Below are 21,382 nucleotides of genomic sequence, written 5' to 3' on the forward strand. Positions count from 1 at the left end.
AAGGAGAGTGATAACATGGTCAAGCGACTGCCCTTCAGACTGTGACGTTCTGCCGACTGTAACTAGTTGAGGGGCAGGGGCCCCCCCTGCAGACTGGGCGTGGCACTGCAAAACGTTCGCAGCCTGGTTGGATTGCAGGCTTCCGGTTGGGGTTAAAGACTGACGCTGCTGGAGGCGCCTCTTTCGGTGGTGTTCATCCAGCCTCACCTGAACATCAGTAGCCGTCCACTCTTCCAGCGGCTTGCAGCTGAAGACTAGAGACAGCTCAGTATCTGGACAGTGAGTGATAAACATGACTGTGACTTCACGGGAAGGATTGTCGAGAGTCTTTCCCTGTCTCTTTAGTCCATCTACAGCAGTGTCAATGGCTTTGTTAAGCCGGATCCAATAGTCAACAGCTGTCTCAGTGGGTCGTGGCTTTGTGTCATAAAAGTCAGCAAGGGGCATAAAGGAGGTCACAGAGTCACCAAAGTGCTGCTTAAGTATGTCAAATACTGGTTGAGGGCCTGACTTTAAGTCTAAGGAGGGTTGACTGCGAAGCCCAATGGTCACTACATCACGTGCCCTCCCCCTTAGCTTGCCCAAAACCTCATCCACCTGGTAACATAGCTCAATGCCCCTCCTACTCAGGTAAAGCCTCATAGCTTCCTCCCACTCAGAGACTGACATCCTATCAGTGTTATCCCCCCGGAAAGGATGTGGTTCATAACTGTCATGTGTAATTGTCAAGTTAACTTTAGAAAGATCTGCTGTGGTTGACTGAGTCATGTTAGCATCAGTAGCTGGAATGGACTGAAGACATGAAACAATGTTCTCACCTATACTGGTCCCTATCTGTTTCACCAGGTCACTGAGAACGTGGACATCTTGACCAGAAAGTGCAGACTCCCCATCCACCCCAACATCTGCAGTGGCACATGCACTATCCCTCCCAGGGCGACTGTGAGGAGTAGATGTAACATGTCTGCCTTCACTAAACCCATCCAGTGTAGGAAACTGACTGAACCACTGTCTAGAACCCCTACCAACACTTCACACGTTATGTTGAGCCATTGTCTTTGAAAAAATGAAATAAAATCTCAAAATCTACAACTAAGATTATGTTGCCCTTTTGCAGCTTTAAGTTACTAACTTATTACTCTTCTCCTTTCTTTTCTTTTTCTTTTCTGTCTTGTTGACAGTTATCTCAAATAGAGAAAAAAATATATATACCTTGGGGGATTTATGCATCAAATGGACCACAAATATGATGAAAGAGTGGAAAAAGAAAGAAAAAAATATATATATATCCCCACTAATACACATTAAAACACATCACTATATCAAAGACATGTTCACTACTGGAATCCACAAAAAAAAAAATTCTCTTTTTTTTTTTTTTTTTTTTTCCCCGTGGCACAGACAGGCCACTCATAAACAGAAAAAAAACAAACAAACACAGTCCAAACCCGGGTTCTTTGCTGCAACCGGACTCACGATACCCAGGGCATGAATAAAGCACAGGTGAAGCAGTCGCGTGCAGAGCCACAGGTCCCACGTCGAGCTCGCAGCGTCACCATGGAGACGAGCAGACCCCGGCAGCAGTGAAGTCACGGACGGGTCACGGCACCATTGTAGCGGTTTTGGTACTCATCCTTGCGTTGTGTAGTTTTAACATACGAGTCAGACCTTCACCGTTGGCAACCTCGCCGTTTATTGTGCACACATGAACTGACCTGGCAGAGAAATCCACATTTACAGTCAGTCCAGCTCTTCTTTTCTCACACACACACACATACACGGCAGGGAAATAGCAAAGTCCGACTGCTTAAACATTCTCAAAACTAACATAAAATAACACAAAGCGTACCTGGCAGAGAAATCCACATTTACAGTCAGTCCAGCTCTTCTTTTCTCACACACACACACATACACGGCTGAAAAATGTAAAACGAAAGGAAAGTGCAGGTTAGCTACCACATGTAACCTTAGCCATGTTGTAAACAGAAATAAAAGAAAAACACCGTCAACTTTATATGGAAAAGGACATGCTTGACCGTTTGGGAGCTATATGCTTAAGAAATACAACTTAAACCACCCCTTAGCATTGAAATTAAAGTAATTAATATGAAACAATAGCGGAGCTCGTAGCTTGTGCACCTACCAGGGAGACAGCAAAGTCCGACTGCTGCTACCCCCCGGGGTGCACGACCCTAATCCGCAGGGGTGATGCATTTAATTACCATAGGAAAAACAAGTTTTTGTGTTGTGTGGTGAGTTTTTATGGCAAGTGGAATCAAATTATCTTTTAACTCCGTTACATTAGCATCCATTTGTAGCACAGCTAACTGTTAGCCCTAACTTGTGAAAGCTGCGCGAAGAGCAGCCCAACATTTTATTGTTACAATTTGTAAATTCTCCGGTCGTCTCTCTTCACCTCAGTCAGGTAACAGCATAGACTGTAAAAAGAATGGACGTAGCACCGTGACGTCACCCATTGGTTTGGGGGAGTCTGTTTTGTGCCGCTACTACGGGGGTTTGAACCGCGCCATGTTGGATTCTACTTGCCATATTTGGAGCGGTGCGGCCGTTGGCCGGCCGAGGGCCCGCCCACTGGCCTCGTAGCAGCGGTCGCCGGACCTGTCACTCAACGTTTCCGTGCCCTAATTGGCCAGAACTTTAAACCTAATAACAGTAAAACGGTAGAGTTTAAAAAAAATTCACCCCCCTCAGAGTGTGTGCGGGGGTAGAAACTATCGATTGAGACCAAAAAAATTAAATGTACCAGGCTGTAAATATGTTTTTTTAAGCTGTAAAATCGGCTATTTTAACATGGGGCTCAATTGGAGTTGCTCCCTTCTGGAGCCAGCCCCCAGCGACAGCCGAGGGGATTGCAGCTTTTTGAACCAGGAAGTGAGCTTCACTTCTCAGACCGACAACTGCCCCCTTGGGTAACAGTTTCCCCCACCGGTGTTTTGCCGCGAGTTATCGCGAGATTTCAGAACGAGATTTCTGGCGTGGTGAGATTTGGACACAGATCACAGCAAACAGCGACCTCCAGCTAAAGGTAGAGACTATTACATTCATTTCTCCTTTCAAGTATGTTGTCGGATACTAGTGTAACTATCTGAGCCTGTCAGTTTGAAACAAATGTCCGTTTATAGGGCGAACTTTGACGGGAGCCACTTGCCCCGTGGTAGAGCGTTAGCTGGGCTGCAGGCTGCCTGCCCGGCTCAATACTGCAGCCACCTCAATAAAAGTATTATCCATCACTCACATATACAGAAAAACATATGAAAACAGGGCTCAGGTTGAAAAAAACCGAAGTTGCCCTTTAAAGCAACTGCAAAGAACTTTTAACTGGATATGCAAACGTCTCTTGTTTCTGTCTCTAGTCTGTATGACTTACAACAGCAGATGAGGCCATCAGTGGGAAGATAAGCTGTTTTTTAATAGTGTAACTCTATACATTCAGGAGGCAGTGGATGGGTCGGATTTACGGCACTCAGACCGGAGACAGCGTCATGCAAGCCGGATAAGCGTCTTTATGACAATACATATAGCACTCATGGGAAATGCAGTCTTCATTCTGGCACGAAATGAAAGTTCTTTGTAGATGCTTTAAGAAAACACAATGCAAATAGAGACAAACACAATTAACATTAAGGGATAGTTCACCCAAAATTTAAATTACACTCATTATCTACTCCCCCTCATGTGGACTAAGGGCTGGGAGAAGTTTCAGAGTCCTCCGTGCCTTCTCTGAGTTACAGCGGGGCTCCGTGCAGCACTGCATGTCCATATGACGGTTGCAAACGGAGCTCACTTTTCCTTGTCCAAAAAGACACACCAAAAAACATCCAAATACCTCCATACTGCTCATCTGTAATGCCCCTCTTGTATTGAAGCCCCGACATGAGAAACTGTTCTGAAAGAAATTAAATAGCGCTGTGAACTGGGTGTCAATGCAAATCGCGCGAGATTTGCATTGGCACAGGAAGAGCAGTGAACTGAGACACTGGGAGCTTCCGCTACAAACAAGCTTAAAATATAGACTTATTTAATTTTTTTCTGAACAATTTCTCATGTCGGGGCTTCAATACAATAGGGGACATTACAGACGAGCACTATGGAGGTATTTGGATGTTTTTTGGCGTGTCTTTTTGGACAAAGAAAAGTGAGCCCTGTTTGCTACCGTCATAAGGCAGTGCAGTGCTGCGCCGAGCACCCCCTGTAACTCAGAGAAGCCACGGAGGACTCTGAAACTTCTCCCAGCCCTTAGTCCACATGAGGGTGAGTAGATAATGAGTGAAGTTTAAATTTTGAGTGAACTATCCCTTTAAGGAACATCCTCATTATTTTGATAAAGCTTTGTCCAGAAGCTGCTTATCAGCTGGCTCAGTTCATCCTGGGTTAAAACCTGTTGACCTTACTTGACTTGCCCAAGAAGAAATGACTTGAGACTTACTTGAGACTCTAATTTGTAAAAAAAAAAAAAAAAAAAAAAAAAAGTGTTGGAAAACTACGAGCAACTGTAGCGGATGTGCACTCACTCCACCCATAAAAGACGTGCTAACCGACCTGCCAAGTGGTTGTCAACCTTTTGGCGGAGAGGTTAGCATCGTCGCCTCCGGTGCGGGAGGTCGTGGGATCGAACCCCACCTAGGGCAGGCCGTGAGAAACACAACGCACAGGGCCAGATCGACATCGGTTACACTACTTTATCACTTGATTGTCATGATAATTGAAACCAGATGTAACCAAGAAAACAGAACACAGCATAAAGAAATGATTATTCCTGCTGCTCCCACTTCCTCTCCTGACTCATTGCAGCTCCTCAGCGTTGGAGAAACCACCTCTTGCTCCATCATCCTATTTGGCATCAAGAACTCTACGTTTTCATTTCATTTCAAACCTTTATTTATTCAGGGAAGCCAGAAGGCTCTGTTTTTCAATTAGGCCTATGCCCTGATAACAAGACAAAACCAAACGAACAATATAATCATGATATTGGCATAAAACAATGTCAGAAATTAACGCACATTGAGCAGACACAAGGAAAAACAGCACTGTAATGGTCGGGGACAGGCAATATTTTTTATAGACAAAATTAGGCAATTTTTAAGTGAAAGTTGCAAAGCCGTAGCACATATAGTTGACCTGTTATGAATTCATTTTCTAAATTTTGAAATTTAGATGCTGTAACAAAACCATCAGGACTTGTCTTGTGTTACTAGTTAAAGGGATAGTTCACCCAAAATTCAAATTTCACTCATTATCTCCTCCCCCTCATGTGGACTAAGGGCTGGGAGAAGTTTCAGAGTCCTCCGTGGCTTCTCTGAGTTACAGGGGGTCTCGGCGTAGCAGTGCACGTCCATATAACGGTTGCAAATGGATACCAACTGTCTTCGTAACAAAAAGACACACCAAAAAACATCCAAATACCTCCATGCTGCTCGTATGTAATGTCCGTGTTGTATTGAAGCCCCGAAATGCAAAATTGTTCCGACAAAAAATGAAATAAGTCTATTTTTCAAGCTTGTTTGTAGCGGAAGAGGGCCTGTGGTGGTCCCACATAGTGACCACCATTAAGTAGTTTCTTTTTCTTTTGTTTTAAATTATGACACACACAGTCTTTTCTTTTCAAATATTATGTTTATTGACAGTTAGTTGATTGATTTGAGTGCATGCATTTTGGTTGGCAGACTGTTAATTTACATTTTCTTTGTTTGAGTTAACTCACCATGTGTATCTTTTTGTGAGCAGCTCTCCCCAGCCCAGGAAAGGAGGCGGCGCCGTCCAAGATGGCCTCTTGTAGGAGCAGGGGAGGAAATGGAGGAGGCCACCTTCGTCTTTTTCTTGGAGATTCATTAAGAGTTTAAGTTTGTTTCATAATTTGTATGTTTATATGAGTAGGAATAAGTTTCTATTTGTAGTCTTTGTTCACGTTATGTTTTGTTTGTGTTAGAGAATTAATTGTTCATGTCTGTCCCCTCCCTATTATGTGTTGGCTAGCCAGTGTCTTTATAAACCACACCTATTGTCTCATTTGTTAGGTCAGTTATGTTGAGTTAAGTTGTTAAGTTGACCTCAGTTTAAGTTATTAGGGCCCTCATTTAGAGTTGTTATTTTTCCTAATTTCTGTTTGTATTATTATACTTTTTTGATATTGTTACTTTGAATTGAGTTGGAAAATAAATCATCATCTTTTTTCACATTTACACCTTGTGTTCTTGAGCCTTTACCGTTTGGCCCCTGACAGGGCCTATTGAGCACAAATTGTGGGAGGACTAGATTAGGTTTAATACATTTTACAGTTATTAAAAAAAAAAACAGAAGCTGATGCTGCCTGGCCCCTAATTAAAGCAGAAGTGAGTGATCCGGTCGTTTTCACTAATGCTGCGTTCCAGGCAGGCTTTTGAAATCATAAATTACAGCTTCAAGTCACAACTTACGACTTTGTAGCGTTCCAGGCAACCCACTCGTGTTTTTCCGACCTGTTTTACCGGTGAAAGTCACTATAACGGCCACTCGTAACTTCTGACCCGTGAAATCGTACCAGTACGTCTTTTTGTACAGTCTATGTACCAGATCGAACTGGTACGACGTCACAGGTCGGAAAAATAAGAGTTTCCTTGAACGCACCATAACAGTCCTCGTCCCTACGTCGCCACATTCACGGCGTTCCTTGGCTGCACACACAGCCCTGCATGCCGTTCTCTCTCCTCATTGGATAACAACTGTAGGGTACGATAAATGTTTTCTCCTCGACTCAGAGCAGAGCAGAGGGACTGAGAGACCCGTGTTTCAGACCAAACACTCTATGTAAGTGATTGCTGTCGGAAGATATAACTATTTAAGACTTATATTAACACAAATATATCACTCACTTCTGCTTTAATAGTCACAGCATCAGTGAAGGCAGGTACAATCATAATAAAAGATCAACTCTAAAAGACTCTTGAAAGACTCCACTGAAATAAACTGTTTCAGTGGGAGAGAGTCCTGCAGCCTAATAACTGGAAGCCTTCTTACCACCTTCTGAGTTCAACCTATTAAACGATGCTGAGTGGGTGGTCTTGGTCTTGATGCACTGAAATGCAACATGACATCAGGCATGATGGGACCTTCCCAATCAAAGCTTTGTAAATAAACAGGAGACAATGTTGCTTTCTTTGGGTGGAAAGAGAAGACCAACCCACTTGTTTATACAAGATGCCGTGGTGGATACAAAACCCATCACCTGTAATGAAGCGTAAGGCGCTGTGAAACACTACGTCTCGAGGCCTCAGGATGGAGGAGGAGGCATGCATTATTTCTCAGTTTTTTTTTCATTTTGGCTTTGAATATGGTTAGGGACCACCATTGCCCCATGGCACCATTTGCGACTGCATGGGGACAAGCGAGGGCCCGATCATCGCCGCTTCTGGCTTTAATTTTGTATTGAATGTCTTGCTTTTATATAGCATTAACATTTGTGAGATTAAAATGATCTGTTTTACTTCAATTATCAATGGCACAATTTACCCCAGTGTATTCTCTCTAATGGCACAACTTACCCCGCACCGGGGGCAAGTTGTGCCACAAAACCACTTTTTTTTCTAAAGCTATATTTCTGAAACAGTTTATTTAAGATTCAAAGTGATTGTTCCCAGGGATGCACAACATCCTAAACTACTGTATATGTACATATATTAGTTGGGGGCATTATTATAATCCCCTTTCAATTTAAGTAAAAATTGGCACTACTTACCCCGCTCTCCCCTACTTAGTCCCAGGAGCATGATTTTTTTTTTTTTGAAAGACTTGCACAACTTGCACATTAAAGCAGTACTAAAGAACTTTCAGTTTTGGTTGAGTTTGGCGGCACCTGTGGACCAAAGCGGTAGTGTTTTGCCTGAAGGAAGACTCCATTTCCCATGAACACTAGCGTGAAGCCCTGTAAATATCCTGCATTAAAATTAACAGAAGACATCAAAACTAAGTTTCTGTTTCCAGTGGATCATTTCAAAGTGAAAACACAAACATAATCCATTGCTAAAGTGCCGTTTTGCCTGTTCCCTCCTTGTTGTGACTCGCAAAAGTGAAAGTAAAGTGAGAGCAGGGTTCCTACCATGCTCCTCAAAGCTGCTTAGTGCCAGAGAAAGAGATACAGACCCCCTCAGGCCATGACAGAGGTGTCATTCAACTTGTTCTAAGTCGATGTATCATCACAAAAGTTATGAAAATATTTTATGAAGGTTGAAAAGTTCCTTAGTGTTGCTTTAAGAGACAAAGGCCTGTGCTTTGTTTTTCCTTCCAGAGAGTGAATGATATTTTGAGTTTTAAACCTGAAACAGATGCCATTGTCTTCTAACTTAGAAGACGATGGCATCTGTTTCAGAAATAAAATGCTGCGGTTTCCTCCCTATGTGTGCCTCGGCTGTCTTATGACGGCTGTATACAAGACATTTTAATGGTGAAAAGTGGGATGTTTGTTTCGCCTCTGTTTTTATTAAAGCAGATATCAGTGGAATGTTTTTGTTAATATAAGTCCTAAATAGTCCTATTTTCCGTCAGCAATCACTTACATGAAGTATTTCAGCCTAAACACGAGTCTCTCCGTCACTCTGCTCTGCTGTAACCCGAGGAGAAAATTTTCCTTGTGGGATACAAGTGTTATCCAATGAGGAGAGAGAACGGCATGAAGGGCTGTGTGTGCAGCCAAGGGATGCGCGTGAATGTGGTGACGTAGCACGAGGACCAATTGATGCCTGACAAGGGCGGGGGCTGCTAACTCATGGTGCGTTCAAAGAAACTCGTACTTTGTGTTTTTCCTTCCTGTGAAGTCATACCAGTTCGATCTGGTACGAGTTCACGGGTCGGAAGTTACGAGTGGCCGTTATAGGGAACTTTCACAGACAACAGGATGGTAAAAACACGAGCTACGGGTTACCTGGAACGCTACCAAGTCGTAGTTGTGACTTGAAGCTGTAACTTACGGTTTCAAAAGCCTGCCTTGAACGCAGCATTAGCCGAAACGGCCGTGAAGCTGATATCTGCTTTAACTTGGTTGTGTTTTTCATCCAGAAATGGAAGTGCGGGTCAATGGCATCTTTTTTCACTTCCTCTGTTTATATCTCTTCACTACTTAAGCCATGGGAACACATCGATGCCGTTGTCAGTTTCCTGTCTGCAGTGTTCGGTGTTAACACATCTGATCTGACAGTACAAAGCTGCTGTTCGTCTGCATTACAGATAGATAGATTTCTTTATTTCAGACGTAGGGAGAGCCATATCACAGTATACAAGAACAGAAGACTAATTGATTAATTAAAAAACAAACAAACAAGTAAATATACATAGCCTTAATGTGTTTATGTGACAGTTGACGGTCCTGTCCCTGTGCCTCCAATTGATCATGTGCCCCCTTGGCTACGGTCTTCTGACTGGACTCCCCCCAAAAAAGTATCAAACAGCTGCAGCTCGAGTTTTAACCAGAACAAAGAGATCAGATCACATCACCCCGGTTCTTAAGACCTTACACTGGCTCCCAGTCAGCTACAGAATAGATTTTAAAGTTCTGCTACTGGTTTACAAATCACTGAATGGTTTAGGTCCAGAACACATGAATGACATGTTAGTAGAGTATAAACCCAGCAGAGCTCTGAGATCTACTGACTCAGGTCAGATAGTGGAGCTCAGAGTTCAGACCAGACATGGTGAAGCAGCATTTAGCTGTGATGCTGCTCACAAGTGGAACAAACTACCAGCAGAACTGAGATCAGCCTCAACTGTGAGCACTTTTAAATCCAGGTTAAAAACATTTCTCTTTCCATGTGCTTATAGCTGAGCTCTTTTTAATAACTTTAAACTTTATCTATTTTCTTTTCTTTTACTTTTTTATTCTTCTTTGCTCCTGTTTTTAACTCTGTGTTTTTTAATTTTTTGTTTTTATGCTGTTCTTTAAAAAAAAAAAAAAGTTTTGTCTCTATGTAAAGCACATTGAGTTGCCTTGGTATGAAATGCGCTATATAAATAAAGATGCCTTGCCTTGCCTTGCCTTACAAACAAAACAACAAACAAATGGCGATTGTTAGCGGGTCGACCCGTGTTTAAAAAACCTGCGTCGACCCGCTAATTTTAGTGTGAAAACGGCTCCAGTAGGCCTATTGACACTGGTCCCACCAAGTTTTTTCAGATGGTTACACAAGGCAAGCAGATACTTTTGTAGAACAATTTCATTTATCTTTAAGTTGTTGAGTTACATGACATAAACCAAAGTCAGCGAGTGACAGACACATTTATGGTTAAAAAACAAACAAACAAAAAAACAGGACCAAGACCAAAGACTTTGAAAATGTGGTTCCAAGACTGTTATTGAGTGTGACAGTAGTTGTCCCTGTTCATCATGAACAAACCTTCAACGTTTCCACTCTGATGTTGCAGGCTTCATTTCTCAGTGAAGACAAAGTACAAAATCACAGCATTTGTCCACTGTTGTATTTTTAGATGAACATTTTTGTCTCATTTCCAGCTTAGCAAGTTTTAAAGTCATCTTGAAGCCAAGAGTCTCCTGTTGAGTGGAATTCTTCAGAAATGCATCAAGGTTTTGTTTTTGTTCTCTCCCAGTGCGACTGCCTTCTGCTCAACACGGGGAGGATTAAAGTGTTAGAGCCAAACAGCTCAGTTACTGGAGAGACCTTTTATTTACTGGGCTTGCATTTATTTACCAGTCCATCTGTCTACCATCATGTACATTCACTGTGTTGTGGGATTGTGCAAACTACAGTCACAGCTGTGTGTTATGTCCAACATCTGTCAGTCAGTGAAGCAGGAGGCAGAGTTTCACATTTTCTCACGAGAAGGGAAGGGAATCACATCACCATGAACAAGGTTGATATTTTATAAGAATAAAGTCATGATATTGTGAAAATAAAGCTGTATTTTAAGGTTACTTGGGGACGTCAGGAGCTTTGAAATAAGCAACAATTTCAGATATAAGGATATACACTACCTTATCTTCATCTCATCATGGATATTGAGCAAAAAACGGTGTTGATTCTTTTAGTAGACAAGCAGCAGCTGGAGGTAAAACTCAACTATTTGTGAATGATGTTCTTACTGTGATATACACTCCTCAAAAAAGTTTGGAAACATTTTTTAAGTCAATCGTTTCTCCTCCTTTTATTTTTAAATCCCCCGTAATATTCTCCTGTTGGTGTTCACTCTTGTTTTGCGTTGCTTGGTGGATTGGATGATCGCATTCTCCCAAAGTAATGAGGAAAAAAGAGAAAAACACATACTTTTACACTTGATTTATTTGACACAGTCAGTGAAGATCCTGTGGGAGTGGGAGAGCGTTCTCATTCCGGAGGCAAGGCAAGGCAAGGAGGAGGGAGTTAAGTCCCAGATTCAAGAGAATTGGGATTAACACTGGCTCCAGATTTTTTTTTTTTTTCTTTTGACCAATCAAAAGTGCTGCATATTCTCTTCAATCTGATAGAATTTGATAGTGGTGCTGCAAAAATGTCAGGAGTTATTGGACTTTTTATTTTGCTGTCCATACAAAAAAGCACTGTGAAACCAGGGCAAAGTTTAGTAGCCTATCTGCATTGCCAACCCAGTCCACCTTTATCTAATCAATCATAGACTTGGTAGTTATTCATAATTTGATGCTTAAACCTGACAAAGAAAAACACATAAAGCTGTTTTTCTGTTTGGCATTTTGGCACATGTTTAGCTGTGTTGCTCATTCCACGAATGCACGATCCTTACAAGTTGTACCTGGTTGTAAAGGTGACTAATCAGGCCACCAACACCAAGGGGAGAAATAATTGACTGAAAAAACATTCCCGGATTTTTTTGAGGAGTATAGATGTCAACAAATGATTGCAACTAACTTATCTTATAGACAGTTCGGTGAACATTGCAGAAGCTCTGGATGTAAGTGCTCAGTGCTGGCTTCGATAATTCAATAATAATCAATAATTCCACTAACCATGTTTCCATGCACACGTTTTTATTCGCATTAAGAAATATCAAATTAAAAATGCCTCACGGAAACAGTAATATTTGACTAAATATCATGAATATCCATAAAAAAGTTAATACGGTTGATCTCATCAGATTTCTCTTCATTGATGCAAAGTTTATGCAACAAATGCTGATGGAAACAGTTCTATGCTGGATAAATGTGAGTTGTGATCATGATTTAAGGCAATTCTAGTAAACAAAGAAAAATGCAGGTGAATAGGCGACAGACTGTCTTCATGTGTAGTGTCACCATCTCCCAGAACGGTTTGAAGTGCTGCCGTTCACAAACCACCGCCGGCATCTATAGTATTTAACATGCGGTGCATCTGCATCTGCATCAAAGCCGTGGTGTTTGAATGCATGTCACATTATAAGCACCATCCTATAGCCTTTAAGTTGCACCAATTTAACTTGGCTGGTGTGCATACAGTATGGTATGGAAAAATGAATGGAAACACCTTAAAGCAGAAGTAAGCGATCCGGTGGTTTTGGCTCTAACTTCCTGTCAGCAGATGGAGTTAGCAGTCCCCGCCCTCGTCCCTACGTCACCACATTCACGCGCATCCCTTGGCTGCACACACAGAGAGGACTGCCCCTTTATGCCGTTCTCTCTCCTCATTGGATAAAGGTTGTAGGATACAAGGAAAGTTTTCTCCTGGGCTCAGAGCAGAGCAGAGTGACTGACAGACCCGTGTTTCAGACCAAACACTCTATAGAAGTGATTGCTGTCGGAAGATACAACTATTTAAGACTTAACCTATTTAAGACACAAATATTCCGCTTAATTCTGCTTTAAACTGCAAGAAAACAATTTGAGACACCAGTATGATCGCAAAACAGCACATGACGTCATTACGTACGGCTTTTTATTCCATTTAAAGGTCTGAGATGGTCTTGATCCGACATTATTCGCATTCATATTTTTATCGATCTTAAGATAATTCGATCGACAAGTGTTTACTTTACAACATGTTTACTGTAGATCTCTGTGGCCTGCTCGGTGATAACCTTTGGATATTCTGACATTCTTAAACTCGGATCTCTTTCAGACTTGTCTCAGTTTGCTCAGGTGAAGTTGTGAGATTTCCAGAGGGTCAAAGGTCAGACTCAGAGCAGCTTTATTAATTGCTGTGGTTCCTTGAGCTCAGTCTGTTTCTACTCCAAAATCCTAGACCAGTAGTTTTGTCTGACCATCGGTTAAAGGCTGCCTGCAACACCTCACTCAAGGCAAAACAAAGGAATGTTACACTTGTTATAAAAACATGTAAAGGGCAGTTCCACCATGATTGCAGGTCATGATCACATTTATCTTGACTTGACTGATGAGCCAATTTAAATCGAAAGTGACTATGATGTTCTCAGAACCCACCAGCCTAGAGATGATGGGATGCTCAGAATATGAAAACACAGTGTTAAACTAAAATAAAAATTAAAAAAACCCTCGAGAGTTAAACAAATGACAAAAAACAAAACATAAATTAAAGGAAAAGTCTAATGTCAGAGGAAAGCGACAGGGCAGCACTGTTTCCTGTGTGACCTTTGACCTGAGGTTTAGTTCAAAGGAATAAATAAAGTCTTAAAATAAGGAATTTTAATGAGGACAATATTATTTAGTAGAATAAAATGACAGAGTGAAAATATACATCAAAATATGTTTGTGGCAAAAAAGAAAATACAACAAAAAGTTAAATTCACAGAAGGATCTGCTGCAGTGTGTGACGTCACATCATCGCAACTCAACTCTCAGCTGCTCATGATGTTACTTGTCCATTTACTTCTTATGATAAAATGTCCATCACAGCTCCCAGTGTCCACGGTGACGTCCTCAAATCCAAAAGTCCCATGTTTGAATCACAGTGGCGTAAAACTGTGTCTCTTCATTCACCCTGGAGAAGAGCCAGAACAGCCATCAACACTGGGAGAGAGGGGGGAGGTAGGGGGGGACTAACATAAATTAAGTGACCACAAAAGCTGCTACTCTTCATTATTGAATATCGATTAGTGATGGACGAGTGCCATGCAGACTTTTTTGCTCCTCAAACACAAACTGACTGACTGATGTCAATCTCAGTAGCTTCATCCGGTCCCGCCCACTCCTCACATGAAATAAACTATAAGAAAAAAATCAAGCAGCAGTAGTTTTAAAAGGAAAGACCCACACACACAGCCTCCTAGTCCTGCATCAGCTGCATCAGATCTGCTTCTGCGCATGCTCAGTGGGCCTCGTGGAGGTGGACACAGTTGCCCCGGTTAATGTGTGGTGGTGAATCGGTATCGGTGTCGGTACCGACGACCGAACCGAGCATTCATCTTCTCCATCATCAGCTGTCCGGTTTGTCCTTGTTGGGGCCCATGAACTCCACCCCGTCGACCGGGATGTCCTTCTCCTTGATGGCCTTCTGCACGCACCGCTGGTACTTCCTGAAGGTCTCGGTGCACGGGTCTCCGCTGCGGTCCCCCTTCAGGAACTTCTCGGCGAACCAGCGGTTGAAGCACTGGTCGTACTCCCGCTTCAGGTCGGTGCAGGCCTCCCCGACGCTGTTCATCTCCGGTACAAAACACGTCCAGAAAACCACCACGGAGGCTTTCTTTGACCAGTTTTCAAACCGACAGTCGAGCAGCAGCAGCGTCAACAACACGAACACGCACTGTACGTGACTCACCTTGAACCGTGCGATGTGATTGGCTGGTCGCGGCGCTATCAGTCATCGCGACGTAACAAAGATTGTATGTAAAAGAGTGACATGTCACTCTGCACAATCCACGAGGGATCATAAACCCCATCTCGGTTGCATAGCTTTTCCTTTGGACCACGTGTGTCATGTACAGTAAATGTCACATAGGAACGCTATCAAATATAGAAAACAATTATTTATAGAAGAGCCACATGGTTAAGTTTCCGTAAAAACTACAATAACTTTACTTTAAACCATCATTGCTTTCGTTTTATTGTCTAAAAGGTCTCCATACTGTTCGGTAGAGTATATACTACTTTCGTGTATCTGTGTCTATAAATATATATTTTTATTATTACAAACATACACAAAAAAAAGACAAGCAAGTAGCCTGTCTGTTTCTGGTAGAAAACAAACTGAAGCGGAGTGAGCCCTCTCCACTCTCCGAACCTACCGTCACCCAAACCCCGCGAGAAAATTACTCAGTATTCCGAAATCTCGCCGCGCGCCGAGAATACGTGCGAGCCATTGGAGTAACCAAAAAAAGCTGATATTTACATTTACTTTAACAGCCAGCAAGATATAAACCACCTCGGGAGTTAACGACAGGTAAGTGACAGCCTCTGAGCTCATTCACCGACATCTGTCTGCGGGTGTTTATGAGATATCTACAAGCTTTCATCCATGCTAACTTAGCATTAGCATGCTCTGCCAGGCCGGTGGTGCCTGTGTGTGGCTGCTAAGTTAGCTCAACGGCAGCTCCGTTTACAAGTTCCGCTCAAACGAGCGCGGTGCTTTTGTTCTGTTTTTTTGTTTTTGCCCACAGTGTGTCCGGAGTAACTTCGCCATGTCTGACAGCGAGGACAGCGACTTCTCCGACAACCAGAGCGGGGGCAGCAGCGACGGAGAAGCCGAGGAGGTGGAAGAGAATGAGGTGTGCTAACTGCTAGCTAGCCGTGCTAACCGTGCTAACCGCTCAGTGGTCCGCACGTAAACAGTGAGATTCAGTTGAGCCGCGACAAGTGACGGAGCACGCACAGTCAGTCATCATTACACACACTGAAGCCCTCATCTGCATCAACGTATACCTCCTGGTTCTGTTTATGGGTCAATGACATGGTGCAACTGGTAGTTTTTCATACAAATCTGAGGAAAATAAATCTGGACTCAAGTGTGGAGGAATAGATGTAATTCACTTTGGCAATGCAACACTGTGTTTCTTGATAACATTTTTCATAATTTGTCACATAATCTTTTGAATTATGAATGAATGAATGAATGAATGAATGAATATTTATTTACGTGTCGTGCACCAAATAAGGCGCCCAGCCTATAAGGGCTTACAACAAGACACATTATCATCATATTTAGACACCAAACAAAATCATCAGAGCACAGACAAAACCAAACAAAACCAAAAACCACATGGAATTCACATAAATAATTCCCCTTTTCTTTTTGACCAGGCACTTTTTAAAGACTTATTTTCTGAAGAACCATTCCAACTTTACCTCATCATCAACCCAGAACAACTCAGTGTGTGTGTTTTAAGGATATGTCCTGCCCAGTAGTACCAAAATGCAGTAATATTGAAAGATAGAAACACAGCTAAAAATCTACTTCAATTGACTTTTTAACAAGAAAGTATATTTTTTTAGAAGTACACTTAGGATAAAATATCATTCCTTTGTGGTTACACCATTGGACATTTTTTAACAACTCTGATGCACGCTTTTAAAACAATGTTTAAATTAATTTCTGAATTGCTCATCTTGCCCCCTTCATTTGTCACTGACCCTTATACTTGTTAAAAAAAACACACTGAAGCCCTTATTGTTAGTTTGATCCCATAATGTCTCCCTGTCCCATTCAAGGAGGAGACAAACAGCCCCGTGGGCAGCGACAAGGTAGCTGAGGAGGAGGGGGAAGACCTCCTGGACGATGAGGATGAGTATGATGAAGAGGAGGAGGAGGATGATGACGAACGTCCCAAGAAGAAGCCAAAACATGGAGGGTTCATCCTGGATGAAGCCGGTATGAACAGATGACTTCGCCCTCTCTCTCCTGTCCGTTACGTCTTAAGCCAGGAACACACCGCCACGACGCTTCCCGACGTGTCCCGACGCCGACGGCTTTGGCCGACGAGTCTGTCACCTCTCGTCGGGAGAAAGGAAAAAGTGAAACACACTGCCCCGACTGCCGACCAGAGCGACTGAGTGGCGAGGACTCCCCCATAGCAATACAGACCAGGGGCAGCCCTGCTCACTGTTCATTCAAACAAACTAATGCCACTGCCACAGTTAATTTCATCAATGAGACCAACATTAATCTCCCAAAAACAATTTAACCAGCCACGTTTTAACAGCGCTAAAGCCGAAATTAAAACAGTTTTTAGCAGCTTACTGCTGTGGCTCGGTTGCCGCGAATTGGCGATAGCTGATGCTAATTTCTGTTAGCCCGTCTATGGTGTTTTACATTACACGTTAGCATTAAGCTAGCGGGCTTTATATGCTTAGTTGTGAGCTGTGTGTGTTTTGAACGTTGTTTCAAACTATGTGGGTTTGATTGAACATCTTTGATATATATTATAAATATATATATATTGCTGCTTAATATATTGCTTTACTCCTCTTTTTATTTTGTATACCATTTTTACTGTAGCACAGGCTAGGACACCGTTTGTTTACTGTGGTCACTTCTGTCCCTCCCACACACCGCGCTGATTCGCTTAGGGCACCGCCAATCAGAATCGCCATAGCTAGCACACAGCCAATCAGAGTACCCGACGAGTCTACTCTCCCGACGGCCGACGAGTCCCGACTGAGCATGTTCAATCGGCCCCGACGAGACCCGACAAGACCCGACGCTCCCCGACGGAGAGGAACACACCAAACAGACGAGCTGCCGACGCCGTCCGACGAGGCCCGACGCCCGGCGGTCGGCTCGGTGTGTCCCTGGCTTTAGAGATAAGAGGTGCTTTCATCGAATTTGTCCTTCTCTTTCTCTTCTCTGCCCAGATGTGGACGATGAGTATGAAGATGAGGATGATCAGTGGGAGGAAGGAGCTGAGGGAATCCTGGAGAAAGGTGAGAAACTCAAACTGCACAGATACATGGTGACAGCATTTTTATCGTACCCTTCAGGTGTTTTTTGTTGCCACACAACATGTTGAAACAAACCTAAAGAGGTTTTAGAAATTCTTAGAACTGTGTTTTACTTCAACAAATCAAACAGATTACATATAGATTTATTTTTCTGTTTTGGATGTTGACCACGTTTTCTGACAAGTAGTGTCATTTTTATAAAATCGTATCAGTTCAAGAAATTAAATGGAATATTGTTTAGAAAAATACCTATAAGTCGTACAGCCTTTATAAACTCTGTAGAGGATGACTGGCTCTGATTAACAGAACCATACCAATGTTGTTATGTTCTGACTCATTTACTACTAATTGCACAAACAACATTATTGCTCATTACTGTCCCATTTGGCTTTAACTTTCAGACAGCCTTTGTTTTCAGTTCACTGTAGAAAAACATACAGCGTTTAAGGCGCTGTTTTCTTTCTGTCGCCAGATTTTTTTTAGAATAAATCAGGATGATGTTATCTGTGCTCGATAATGAGATGCAGTTGTAACTAAGTCTGCATCACAACACAAGGAGAAACACAACACAATCAGCAGCTAAGATCAGCTATAATGACGGTAACTAATTGAACATATTAAGCAACAATTGTGACCCTTGGCAGTAATGAACTGAAATGACCCGATTTTGTCTGCATAGGTTGAGAAACATTTGAAACACAAACAGCCAAAACCTTCTAGTGGTTCACACTATTTGTCGGTAATGAGTTAAATCATGGAAACTATGTGTTCCTCAGAGGTCATTCATTTTCGTGGCTATATCATGTAGCCCTGATGTGAAGAGTTAGGGCTTCATATCTCGTTTCTTATCAGATTGTCTGTATTTGCTTCACAGCATCACATTCTGATCAGTCACGAAGAATGTTAAAGTATAGGTTTATTTTACCTGGCCTGTATTTTCATTCATATTATTTTTAAAGATGTGTGTCAGGTGAGGAGGTGGATTGTCACGTTATTGACACAAAGCCCATTGGATAGATGTTTGTGTTTCAGCAGCACAGTGCTATAATATGTAAAACACTAACTAAAATCTGTGCAGCAGCAGAGCAGAGTCTCCTCACGTTACTGGAGAGGAGTAGACCCAAAAGAAAAGTGGTGGAGGAGGATTTGGTGTCTAAATGAAAAAGACAAATATTCCAAATGTAAACCCAGACCAGAATCTGATGTCAGTCATTGTGATAATCTTGAAACTTTTTTTTTGTGATGCAGGCGGCTGCATGTGGTGATAACACTTCTAATTTGCACAATTATTTCAAAGTTGCAACATGGCCGTGTGCAAATCCAAACATGAGCATGAGCTGCCTCTTTTTTGGGCAATCTGTTGTGTGCATTGTTAGCGCCATAAGCTCGTGAGAGTGGTGAACAGACTTTAATGTTGACAGTTACAGTATCTGCTGTGTTTGTTTGAAGTTTGAAGAAAAGTGTGAAACCTAAGCTTGTGTGTCATTGTTGGTCAAGCAGCAACAGGTGTCATTTACTAGCTGAGTAAAGGTTTTGTGTCAGTTTGATGCCTTAGCCCCAGACCTGGACCAGCTGAATCAAATCAGGTCATTATAAATGCATTTAATTAAAGGGATAGTTCAGTTTTTTTTTCAAGTGGTGTTGTATGAAGTATACGTGGCCCCTAAGTATAATATATGCAGTAAACAGCAATGTGCTGGACAGAGACAAACAGCTAGGAGTATATTTTCTCTGCCTACAAGAAGTCCCATCTCTAGATAATACACCAGTTTAAGTATATGCCATATAGAAGCCATCAACTGGTCAGAAAAAAAGCAGTTCATCTGGAACTAACCAACTCACTCAGTATTAGTTGGTTAGCTTTTTTTTCTGATTTTATACTTGGAGGCCTCATACAACCCCACTCCAAAAAAAATTGAACTATCCCTTTAGAATTCCTGCTGCAAAAAGAGTCTGCACAGCCCTATTTGACTAGACCTTTGCTTTGTCTAAAACTAAAATGTTTATAAAAATCTTAAAAAGGCTTGAACTTCATCCCAAATACATTTAGAGAATAAGACTATTTACTATATAAGATAAAGCTTATTAGTCCAATTGACGTATCAGCTGATGAAGGATGAGAAACAGAAGTGGCAAAGTCTCACGTTTGTCCACGACAGAGTAGTGACACCGTCATTAATCCTCAGTACAGTTGATTCACACAGGACACAGGACTTGTCCAGCAGTCAGACCGTTGATCCGCACCGTAGCACCTTTCCACGTCAGTCTAGATCAGTGGTTCCCAAACCTTTCAGTCCTGTAGCCCTTCAGACATTTGACCTCCAGCCATGCTACCCCCCCTACTCCTGCACAAAACCCATTAACTTAATTATTTCTCACCAAATTGGTCTGTTTCTTAAAAAAAATACCAGCAGTTTAATCGAGCACCACCAGTTCACAAAAAAAATAAATCTACTGAGCATTTCTAGAACATATCCAGTTATGAATCCACCAGAAACTGCAAAATACAAAACTCGTCATGGCTTTAATAAGAAGGCTGTGCTTGAGAGGACGCACATAACTCTGCAATGTCTGCCTGAAACTGAGAAAGTGTATTTGGTCTTCAATTTTTAGGATAGTCTATGCAATATGCATGTGTGTATTTTATATCTAAAATATGCCGTTTTAAAAATGTAATCAAACTTTTTGCAAATCTTTTTTTTTTGCATACCCACTACTTCATTTTGTGTACCACAGTTTGGGAATCACTGGTCTAGATAAAAATTCAGTGTCAGGTTTAATGCAGCCACAGCTGACCACCAACTCAGTTTTTAGTATTTCAGCGATCATCTTCCTCTTGTGTGAGATTATGAACAGCAGCACCAAATTCAGACCTGTCAGTGGTAAATACTGGAGCGATGGGGCTGGCATCATCTGGCAGCCCGCTCAATGTGTTAAATCAAATGAAACTTATTGACAACACTCAGACTTTTAGTGATTGCTACGTCCAGGTCAGACTACATGATATTCACCCTGTCATAGTCCTTCACAGTTCATCCAAAAAGAGACTAATGAGATTTTTTTCTCCCCCTAAATCTTCCCTCATTCAGAAAACCACAGCTATGATCAAAGTTAAATCATGGAATGTTTTTGTTTGTGTAAATTTCCTGAACTCATTTTAAAAGTCATTGAATTTGTTACAGCACAGTGTTAAGTACGGCGGCCGAGAAGGGTCACAACACATGCAAACGCCACAACACCTGCAAGCTCGGAAATCATCTGCAAATTCAGAAAACACTTTAATCGATTTCACAACACATGCGCTGCAAACGCCAAAACACATGCAAACGCAGAAAACACATGCACACTCAGAAAATATATGGAAAGTTAGAAAACATATGGAAAGTCAGAAAACTCATGCAATCTCAGAAAACACATGCACACTTAGAAAACATATGGAAAGTCAGAAAACACATGCACACTTAGAAAACATATGGAAAGTCAGAAAACACATGCAAACTTAGAAAACATATGGAAAGTCAGAAAACACATGCACACTTAGAAAACATATGGAAAGTCAGAAAACTCATGCAATCTCAGAAAACACATGCACACTTAGAAAACATATGG

General features: G+C 42.0%; 2 protein-coding genes across 3 annotated transcripts in view; one reads left to right on the forward strand and one right to left on the reverse strand.

Moving 5' to 3' along the window:
* The window catches only part of triap1 (TP53 regulated inhibitor of apoptosis 1), a 171,016-nt gene extending 156,400 nt beyond the window's left edge, over positions 1–14,616 (reverse strand). The window contains exon 1 of one of the 2 annotated variants that reach the window (XR_014595864.1): positions 14,154–14,616. Coding sequence is in view for 1 of the 2 variants with exons in the window: in XM_083985168.1 (XP_083841294.1) it covers positions 14,316–14,540 (225 nt within the window). In the remaining variant the exon portion in view is untranslated. Of the gene's footprint in view, positions 1–13,570 lie in introns of those variants that run through there. The other variant, XM_083985168.1, reaches the window with a different exon arrangement.
* A 442-nt stretch (positions 14,617–15,058) lies between these two features.
* The window catches only part of supt5h (SPT5 homolog, DSIF elongation factor subunit), a 68,047-nt gene continuing 61,723 nt past the window's right edge, over positions 15,059–21,382 (forward strand). Inside the window, exons 1-4 of the mRNA XM_083985127.1 lie at positions 15,059–15,278; positions 15,496–15,603; positions 16,544–16,703; positions 17,687–17,755. Of these exons, the coding sequence (XP_083841253.1) occupies positions 15,517–15,603; positions 16,544–16,703; positions 17,687–17,755 (316 nt within the window). The 5' untranslated portion in view covers positions 15,059–15,278; positions 15,496–15,516. The remainder of the gene's footprint in view (positions 15,279–15,495; positions 15,604–16,543; positions 16,704–17,686; positions 17,756–21,382) is intronic.

Source organism: Trachurus trachurus (genome assembly GCF_905171665.1).
Source record: "Trachurus trachurus genome assembly, chromosome: 13".
Lineage (NCBI taxonomy): Eukaryota > Metazoa > Chordata > Actinopteri > Carangiformes > Carangidae > Trachurus > Trachurus trachurus.